At 40.7% G+C, this 10337-nt stretch overlaps 1 protein-coding gene across 1 annotated transcript; it reads left to right on the top strand.

The window, feature by feature from the left end:
* The first annotated feature begins 1003 nt into the window (after positions 1–1003).
* LOC121576808 (lipoprotein lipase) lies at positions 1004–9509 on the top strand. The gene is made up of 10 exons (XM_041890292.1): positions 1004–1274; positions 3119–3300; positions 3614–3793; positions 4915–5026; positions 5440–5673; positions 5970–6215; positions 7216–7336; positions 7591–7773; positions 7977–8084; positions 8225–9509. The coding sequence occupies exons 1-10, from the start codon at positions 1181–1183 to the stop codon at positions 8274–8276; spliced, it is 1512 nt and encodes a 503-aa protein (XP_041746226.1). The 5' UTR covers positions 1004–1180; the 3' UTR covers positions 8277–9509.
* Positions 9510–10337: the final 828 nt, after the last annotated feature.

Genomic DNA, 10337 nt, shown 5'->3' on the forward strand with positions numbered 1-10337 from the left:
GAGAGAAGGGGCTTGCTTACACAACACACCCATTGCCCTTCTCCCTCACATGGGAATCTGGTGTCCACCACGACGTTCTCAGTAAAGGCAAGTGCCAAGAGTGTATTGTTGTCCCTGGGGTTGTCTGAGGTATATTTTTATGCCACACATTAGCATCAATCCTGTATACATTGTTTTAATTCCAGTAAGCTCAATGCAACATGTTTTAAAGTGCAGCCTATTAGGCCTAACTGTTGTTTTTGACGATATATTTTATAATGGATTTAAACGAGGTATAGCATACCAAAAATATGACATTATACAAGTACATTACAAATTAAATCGACACATTTTATTGAATAAATATTAGTAGGCTAGATCTTTCAGCAGCAATAGTGTCTCTGCATTTAGCAGAAGCCTACACACAAAACGTATAACTTTTTGCTTTATAGAGATAGTTCGAGATATAATTGGATAGACGTATATTAAGATTCATAAATATTGCGGGGAAAAACCCATTGTTACTTAAAACGACGTCACTGGTTCTTCTCAAACTACATTTTAACAAGGAACATGTGTTTTATGAAACACTCTAGTTATGCTGCATTGTGTCTGGTAGGCCTAAATCACAGAAGAGCGCAAAACTGGAGCATGAGATTATAGACTGCATAGCTCACACACCTATATAAACCCATTTCGGATTACATTTTTTATTTGATATTTTCTAAAATATATCTTGAAAAAAGTTGTACAACAAATTAGGCTAATGCATTGAATCTCTAAACAAATAACAAGTAAACCGATTTGGTGAACATATTTTAACCATAACAAGATATTATTCTGAAATGAAGGATTACAAGTGAAACCTATAGAACAGCAAATACTATAACATTTCCATATGTAAAGCGCATCGGTGAAGGCACATTGTTGCAATTTTGCGTTTGGAACCAGCTCAAGTCCAGCCCACTCACTTCAGACCAATGGAGTTTGTTTATTCAAATGAGCCTCTCATAAAGACAACTTGGAGCGGCAATTGTGGTAGACTTCGTAAGAAACTACTCTGTGATCACAGTCAGATCATAGTTTTTGACCGGAGCGGTGATCCTACTGACCTATACAATTGGATCTACTACTCCTAAACCAACATTCAAGGAACTTTTCATTCGGGACTTGACAGAGGAACCTCTAGATCAACAATAATATGGGAAAAGAAAATACCAATTTGGTCACCGTTTGGATCATTCTGGCAAATATCTGTGCATCTTTTTCAAGTACACCAGAACAAACACATTTTGGTAAGTAACAGGCATTTCTACTGTTTGTAGAGCTGACTTTGGCTTTGTTAGAGAGAGGTTAAATAAATACATTATTTTCCTGGGGGCTGACTAGCCATCTGGCATTTCGGGCAAATGCCAGATGGGCTGGCCAATTTCTTTTGTCCAGTGGGCCTGTCTAACTTGTTTTTTTGCACAAAAGTATAATTATTTGGCTAATAATGGGGTCCTCAAGGAAAAAATGTGCCGGTGTGGGGGCCTCAAGAAAAAGAATGGGCTGGTGTGTTAGAAATGCCAGGGCCAATTTCTGATCCCAGTCTGCCCCTAGTCGAATTTCTCTCGTAAAATAAACACTCAAGCCAAGGGGAAGCAGCATAATTGGTGCAGCCAGCTCTAACTGACCCATAGTAACCCAGAAAAGAGTTTCTAAAGTTGTCAGACCTACCTACCCCACTCCTCTGGGGCCTTTTGTTTAGGGTGCGCAGTGGGTACCTCTTTCATGAATAATCTTTTCAACCAGTGCAACAAAAAAATAATTGGATCAGAAAGGAAATTAGGCATTTTCATGGCAGATAATTATTTGCAAATTCAAGTGCAATTACAACAATACTTTGAGAACTAAAATATGTTAACATGTTTTTTATGCATAATAACTATTTTCCATTTGTTTTACACGTATTTGCATAATAACATAGCCTATATATATTATTATTATTATTATTAACATCATATTCAATATTTAATGGGCTCCCGAGTGGCACAGCGGTCTAAGGCACTACAGCTCAGTGCTTGAGGCGTCACTACAGACCCCCTGGTTCGATTCCAGGCTGTATCACAACCGGCCGTGATTGGGAGTCCCATAGGGTGGCGCACAATTGGCCCAGCGTCGTCCAGGTTTGGCCGGTGTAGGCCGTAATTGTAAATAAGAATTTGTTCTTAGCTGACTTGGTCGATAGGCCTGTTTTTGTGTGAAATCCCCCCTAAATGCTTAATTTCAATAGGCTAATAGCATTACTAGAAAATGTGGAATCATGAATGAACGTTTGGTTGGTAGAAATGCAAGTGGCAAAAGGGGGTGACACTGGACTGTTAAAACGTTTCATTATATATTTTATCATGCTGGTAATTGGACTAGATTATACCAATTGAAAAACTGATAGATTCTGCAGATTGTGTCTTTGTAAATATTTTCTTCCAAGATAGTCAGTGTGTGAATATAAAAAAGCTGAATTGCCACCACATGAAAGATCCAATAAAAAAATACTAGAATTTGTTTCTTTGTAAACAAATTGTAGATGCTGGATTTTATTTGTCATGCAAATCAGAAGTACATTTTTGGTAGTGGTAAAGTGTTTGAATTGCTAGTGACTGCCTTGTACAATCTTGATTGCTGTAAGCATTTCACTGTAAGGTCTACACCTGTTGTATTCGGCGCATGTGGCAAATAACATTTGATTTGATTATGACAAACTCTTCACTAATAGGACATCTAGACTGCGTTTCAATATTTATCTGGTTGAAAATGTAAACAATAGTATAATGAATGAGGCAGATGCCTATAGACTCTTGACTCCCCTGCATTGTGCATAATGGTAACCTGTATGCCATTATAACAGGATTTCTGTTTAAAGTGCCAACATGCAAGATTATGCACTAGCAGTAAAGCGGGCGGCAGGTAGCCTAGCGGTTAAGAGCGTTGGGCTAGTAACCGAATGGTCGCTGGTTTGAATCCCTGAGCCGACTATTTGACAAATATGTCGATGTGCTGTTGAGCAAGGCACTTAACCCTAAAATCTCCTGTATGTTTCTCTGGATAAGAGCATCTGCTATATGACTAAAAATGTAAATATCATCACTCTGTGCAGGTAACAACAACTCTACTGAATGGCTTGAGGACTACACCGACATTGTATCCAAGTTTTCCCTGAGAACCGCTGAGGTACCAGATGATGACCTGTGTTACATCGTTCCCGGCCAGCCCTTAACCGTCCCAGACTGTGAATTCAACCCTGAGACTCAGACGTTTGTCGTTATTCATGGATGGACGGTAAAAAGCTTTGACACTCTAATATGATTTATTACTACAAAAGCATAAATTGTTGACCATCATTTGAATAAGGTGTATTGTTTATATTATGAGGGAAATAACTCAACAGTAATTGTCCCTAAAAATAGATTCAGCAATGATAACTAGATGCATGATGAGAAGCCTTCCGCTGTCCCTAATTATAATACTCTAGTGCTCATTCATGTATTAAAGTGCTGACACTTGGCTGGTCTTTAATCAGTGCAGTGAGCAGACAATGGGGGATAGGGGCACAGTGGGTCAAGCCAGCCACTGATCCCAGAATCTCCTCCAGGTCACAGGGCTGTTTGAGAGCTGGGTCCCTAAGCTGGTGACAGCGCTGTATGAGAGGGAGCCCAAGGCCAACGTGATCGTGGTGGACTGGCTGACCCGGGCCCAGCAGCACTACCCCACCTCCGCCGCCTACACCAAGCTGGTGGGCAGAGACGTGGCCAAGTTTGTCAACTGGCTGCAGGTAAGTGATCTCAAGCACACTGTGTACATGGGAAATAATATAATATAAGCTTCACACAATGGCCTGATTTCTAACTTGAGATCAGACTTTCAGGCAGTAGTGTAAATGGGAGAGTTGAACAAAAGTTGCATCTGAAGTTTGGAATCGACCTAGTTATTGAAAATACACTGAACAAAAATATAAACGCAACATGTAAAGTGTTTATATGTTTCATGAGCTGAAATAAAAGATCCCAGAAATTTTCCATAGGCACAAAAAACATATTTCTCTCAAATGTTGTGCACAAATTGGTTTACATCCCTGTTAGTGAGCATTTTCTCCTTTGCCAAGATAATCCATCCACCTGACAGGTTTGGCATATCAAGAAGCTGATATAGCCTCCCTACTGTTATTTTATTTTACTGCTGCTCTTTAATTATTTGCTATTTTTATGTTTTTCTTAAACTGCATTGTTGGTTAAGGGCTTGTAAGTAAGCATTTCACCTGTTGTATTCGGCGCATGTGGCAAATAAAATTTGATTTGAGATACTAAGGCCTATTGTGAGGCAATTTTTAAAAAAGGTACAGTACCTGTGACCAACAGATCCGTATCTGTATTCCCAGTCATGTGAAATCCATAGATTAGGGCCTAATTAATTTATTTCAATTGACTGATTTCCTTATATGAACTGTAACTCTATAAAATCTTTGAAATTGTTGCGTGTTGCATTTATATTTTTGTTCAGTATACTGTAAATTACTGGTGATGCAATGTTTTAGAAGTCAGAGTTGTGGATGTTTTTTCCTCCTGGTTCTGAGTTAGTACGCCTCATAAAGGCTTTTTACTGCAATGTTGTTGATCCACATCACATTATTGATAGAAGCGGCATGTGGAGCTAGTGAAGCATATCCTCTACTAGAAAAATACTTTAGGGCGAGGGAGGACACATTGGTATGATAAACCGCCTGAAATGGTTACATGTGTAAGCGGACAGTATAACTGATGGAACAGAATATACTTTAGAGGGTGTTAGGATACCCATGGCGTAAGAGGTTTTACAGCCAAGTCTTTACACAGTCACAACACACTTGACAGTTTAGGAAATAGGAATAAAACCATGTTTGCTTTCCCCCCCTGTCAGAAAACACTGGACTACCCCTGGGAGAGGATACATCTGCTGGGATACAGTCTGGGGGCTCATGTAGCCGGCATCGCTGGTCTCCTCACCAACCACAAAGTCAGCAGGATCACAGGTGAGCAGACAGTCCTTCTCTACTGAAGAGGTTTTACTGTTTGTCTATCAGTCTGTCACTATATATACAGTACATGTACCATGGATACAAACATGCATACATATGCAAGTTCTATCTCAGAGAATTTAGCCTCAACAGTCCCCCCATTTGTCTCCATAAAGTTTACCCAACTATGAAATCTCTTTGACCTGCTTAGAATATTAACATGTTTACCCCTGAACCAGATCAGGCCCAGGAGGCAGCAGACCATTAAACGCCATAATCACATCCATTGAGTACCTTGAGGCTTTACTTCAGAGCTGGAAGCACACTAAGAGGCTTTGGCCTGCATGGTCTCATGTACAGTATTACAGATGGACCGTTACTGATCTCTCTCTTCTTCCCCCTTCTCTCTCCTTCCATCCGTCTACCAGGTTTGGACCCAGCCGGCCCTACCTTTGAGCACGCTGACGCCCAGAGCACCCTGTCCCCTGATGATGCTCTCTTCGTGGACGTCCTGCACACCAACACCCGGGGTTCCCCAGACCGCAGCATCGGCATCCAGAGACCGGTGGGCCACGTGGACATCTACCCCAACGGAGGAACCTTCCAGCCAGGCTGTGACCTGCAGAACACCATGATGATGATCGCCACCACGGGCATCCATAGTATGTACTGTAACTTAACACTGGAATGTAATATAATCACAGTCTGTTATTATAATGTAGTAAATCTTAATGAGGCGTGTTTCTTGAAGTTTAAATAGCTGCATTTGACTCCATTAAAAGTGTCATTTTCAATGTCTTAACTTTTCTAACCACACACTGAAAGCCATGCGTCATAAGTCAGAGTAATCAAATGTCCCAGACACGGTCGCACAGTTAGTCTGGTGTATATTAGAGAATCAGCCAGTAATTCAGTCATCATGGTCCTAATGGTCTTGTTTTACATGGGTCCTGTGTAGATATGGACCAGATTGTGAAGTGTTCCCACGAGCGCTCCATCCACCTGTTCATCGACTCGCTGGTGAACGCAGCAGAACATCAGAGCATGGCCTACCGCTGCAGCTCCAAGGAGGCCTTCATGAAGGGAATGTGTCTCAACTGCCGCAAGAACCGCTGCAACAAGGTGGGCTACGGCGTCAACAAGGTCCGCCTGCCCCGGAGCACCAAGATGTACCTCAAGACCCGCGAGATGATGCCCTTCAAACGTAAGGGCGAGAGAGATGTAGGGGAATTATTTTAGGATGAGAGAGCACACATGCACAATTGGATTAATCTTTGTCACAACAGAAGGTTAATTCCCTGGCACTAAAATAGATTTTCACAAGTTAAGACTTGATGTACATTAGTTATCAAATCCTCAATGTATTGGTCCGGAAGGCTGAATTTAGTTATTGTAGTGGTGGCATGGAGCTGGGCTTAGCTCAAACTGGCCTTGAGAGCTTTAACGGAGGACTGAGTCTCTTTACCAGGCCATGTATGTTACATTAGTACAACGGGCCCCCGGTGCACATACTGTATCAGTACTGCATAACCCTGTTCAAACAGTGTGACTACTCAAGTCTAGACAAGTCCCGCCTTTATCAGTCCCTCCTGACTCCCTATCCATAAAAGATTCCATAACAACCGCCCAGCCTGCGTCCATTTTCCACCCCCCTCACCCCACTATTGTAGGTTTGGCACAGTCTAACACATCTAATACGTTAGTGGCATCAGGGTCAAAACAAGCAGGGGGGATTAAACAAGGTTTATGGTGCAAGCCATGAAGGTCACATTAGAGTGAGGCTATTAGTATTTCAGTAGTGGCCGTAGTTTGGTAACTGGACATCACCGCACGTGATTGCTTACGGTGGAAAGTTACAGGATACTTTACATGCCAATTCTATTCGTTAATGCTTCATCTGAAGCATTTTCCTTCCCTTATCACCCTTAGTCAAGGCAGTAAGCAGATCAATAATATGGGTATGCAAAGACAGGTCATAATCATGGAGGTACTACAGTATTGTGGGAGCAGGGTAAGTATCTTTAGCTTTAACTGTGGACATTAGTGATGGGATAATGTCCACATGCCACAAACATTTCAAACAGTTGGAGAATGTGTCTCAACTGGACACACTGCAGGTGTTTGCACAGGAAAACATACTCAGGGTTTCAGACATCTGTGTGTGGCGTGGTTCTAAATTAAGGTCTCTGTCATTCTTTCCACAGTTTTCCATTACCAAGTGAAGGTGCATTTCTTCAGCAGCGAGAAACTGGACTACACTGAGCAGCCCATGAAAATCTCTCTGTACGGAACCCATGATGAGAAGGCAGACATTCCCTACATCATGTATGTATAGTCTGATATTAAAGAAAATAATAAAATAACAAAAATTATAGTTATTTCATTTTTTATACTTAGTTGTCAAGAAATGCTTGATATAATTTCTAAACATATCCAAATGTACAAATATCATACACTGACGTTGTAGCTCATAATTAACCCCAGAGATATCACCTCGGCACCTATTCTCAGCTGGGTACTATATACAGTACAGAAGGTGAACTGACCCCCTAACCTTTGACCTGTGTGTGACCCATCAGGCCCTTCCTGAACACTAACAGCACCGTGTCCTTCCTGCTGACCACCGACGTGGACATCGGGGAGCTGCTTATGGTCAAGCTGCGTTGGGAGAAAGACGCTTACTTCAGCTGGTCTGACTGGTGGGGTAACAGCAACTTCCACATCCGCAAAATGCGCGTCAAGGCCGGGGAGACTCAGTCCAAGTAAGTCATGATGATAATGATGATCTGAATTTTCCAATTGATGAGATTAATCAATGAGATTAATCAATCAAAACCCAGCAGTACTGTGGACCTTATTTTAATATATTTGACACTGCACATCATCTTTCAGATTGCCAGTCTTTGAGGTTGTATGATACAGGTTTCAGAAGGCTTTACTGATAGTCTTTACTGTCTGACTCCAGGGTGATCTTCAGCGCTAAAGATGGAGAGTTTGCCTACCTCGTCAGAGGAAAAGACGACGCAGTCTTTGTCAAATCAAAAGAGGACAACATGAGCCGGAAAGAGAAAACGTAAGAAAACCGGAACATTTAGCAAACTTTGTAAAACTTTGGTCATTTGAATGCATAAAAATCTATCAAATCCAAAGATTCAGAACTTCCTTCCTCATGTTCTTTTGTTTACTTTTTTCCCCCTTCTATCTTATCTTTAGGATGCACAGGCTCAAGATGCAGGGAAGCCTCTTCAAGAAGAACACTGCATGAAGCAGCACTTGAATACAGCCAAAGCTGGATGAAGCCTGGGAGAGCATGCTGGAGAGAAGATAGTTAGTCTCTGACCTGTACTGTTTTCTGCCTTCCATTCTATGTCATGAAATCTCCATCCCCAAGCACAATCTATATCACGTTATCCGCTGTGCTGGGAGTCAGTTTATGGGCTTTTTCTTCTATTAACCGTCATCATGGAGAGTGTTACAATTGTCATTCTAAAATCAGCTTTTTAATGGTTTTGACTTTGTCTGACGTTGGTACATTATCTTTGAAATCCTTCATCTGTGTTCATGTATACAAATCAGATAAATGTATTTCTAACCCTATTCTGGGTAATTCCGATTCAAACTTTTGATTAAAAGAGATTGACATAGCTTCTGCTTTTATTAAAGCTTTTTGCCACATTCGGTATGCTAAATGTATGCACTCACTAACTGTAAGTCGCTCTGGATAAGAACGTCTGCTAAATGACTAAAATCTCAAATGTAAATGTAATAATAATAATGTCACTAATGCCGTCATGCCTAAACCACTAACTGCCACCATCACAGGGACCAAAGATGGTGACACTGTCTACTGAGTTGAATATTACAGTGATCCATGTAAATAGCTTTTCAATCAGTATTATACAGTATATATGAGTTGTTGTTGTAGATTAATACCCTGCTTGTTCTTTGTGTGCATTTGGTTATTGTGTTTGGCACGGGTCAAACTGGATTGTTGTGTTTAGATTATTATTTAATTGGTCACTTGACTTGAGAAGAAGAGAGGTCACAAGCAGAAGTTAGCATTTCCTGAAAACTTCTATTACATCCTTTATAGGTCCAAAATTATGTGGAAACAATTACCTTAACCCTATTGGTCAAGCATGCCTTTTTGAAAGGTCAAACAAAATGCTACACTAAATGTAGAACATATCTCTGAGCCTTTGCAAACATGGGTGGACAGCCCTACATAATAGCCATAATACATCCCAATAATGTTTCATATTCTATTTATTGAATGTACCTGTATATATTTGTATATTAAGCTGTAATATATTTGGGCAAGTTTCCAATTATGTCTTTATTTTTATTGATGAAGCTTTGATTTTATGCGTGTGGCTTTGGACAGACTGATCAAATTGGTCTCCATGCTAGCTGATGAGTACATGTACTTTTATGAACTGAAATGCAGTGCACTGTATGAAGGAAAAACATGATACTTTAATAAAGTGAATACATTATACATCTGGGTATTCTTGGATTTACTACTCCCTTGATCTACATATTGTGTTCTTGAATTCCTTTAATCTTAATCTAACCCTAGAACATGTAACTAGATTCAACATGTAGCTATTCTTAGGACATTATTCAAATCTCTGTCAACATAACTCAATAGTGTATAATTGTTGGCAATACATCACTTACAAGACTGACTATATAAGTATATAGTCGGCAGGTAGTCTAGTAGTTAGAGGCAAGCCAGCAGCCGGAGGGTTGCCAGTTCGAATCTCGGGTCTGATGGGAAAAATCTGTTGGGAAGTGAGCTGTCAACTGGAGGGTTCCTGGTATCAAACTCTAGATGCCATTGTGCCCTTGAGCAAGGCACGTAACCCCCCACAACAACAGCTCCCCTGGCGCCCAGTGTAGCAGCCCCCCTCATCTCTCCAAAACGTGTATATGTACAGTATGTGTGTCTTTAGGAGGGGTTTGGTTAAAAGCGGAAGTCAAATTTCCGTTGGACCTTGAGTACAATTGACCAATAAAGTGATCTTAATCTCTTAATATGATCACATGCTGAACCTTATGCCATCAATATAGAGGCAGTTGTCATTCACAGGTATTATCAATATTTGCTAACATACATAAGAGAAATAACACTAACATCATTTGATGTGGATGGCTACTGTTGTAATAACAGTGTTATTACTCCTGTGCTTAACACACAGTGGTCTCATTGTGCCTAATCTGACACCTGCGGCTCATTAAACCTTACGTCTGACATTAGAGCCTATCATCAGTACCCTAAAATACCAAAACAAGTTATGCAACACATAGTGGCAATACACTGAGA

The sequence above is a fragment of the Coregonus clupeaformis genome, chromosome 11 (assembly GCF_020615455.1).
Source record: "Coregonus clupeaformis isolate EN_2021a chromosome 11, ASM2061545v1, whole genome shotgun sequence".
NCBI classification, from domain to species: domain Eukaryota; kingdom Metazoa; phylum Chordata; class Actinopteri; order Salmoniformes; family Salmonidae; genus Coregonus; species Coregonus clupeaformis.

What these genes read in the sequence shown, in the direction of transcription:
- LOC121576808 (XM_041890292.1), top strand. Translation starts at nt 1,181, where the DNA reads ATGGGAAAAGAAAATACCAATTTGGTCACCGTTTGGATCATTCTGGCA. An exon ending in ACCAGAACAAACACATTTTG is followed by an intron (nt 1,275 to 3,118) that starts GTAAGTAACAGG and finishes CACTCTGTGCAG; the next exon opens with GTAACAACAACTCTACTGAA. An exon ending in ATGAGCCGGAAAGAGAAAAC is followed by an intron (nt 8,085 to 8,224) that starts GTAAGAAAACCG and finishes TCTTATCTTTAG; the next exon opens with GATGCACAGGCTCAAGATGC.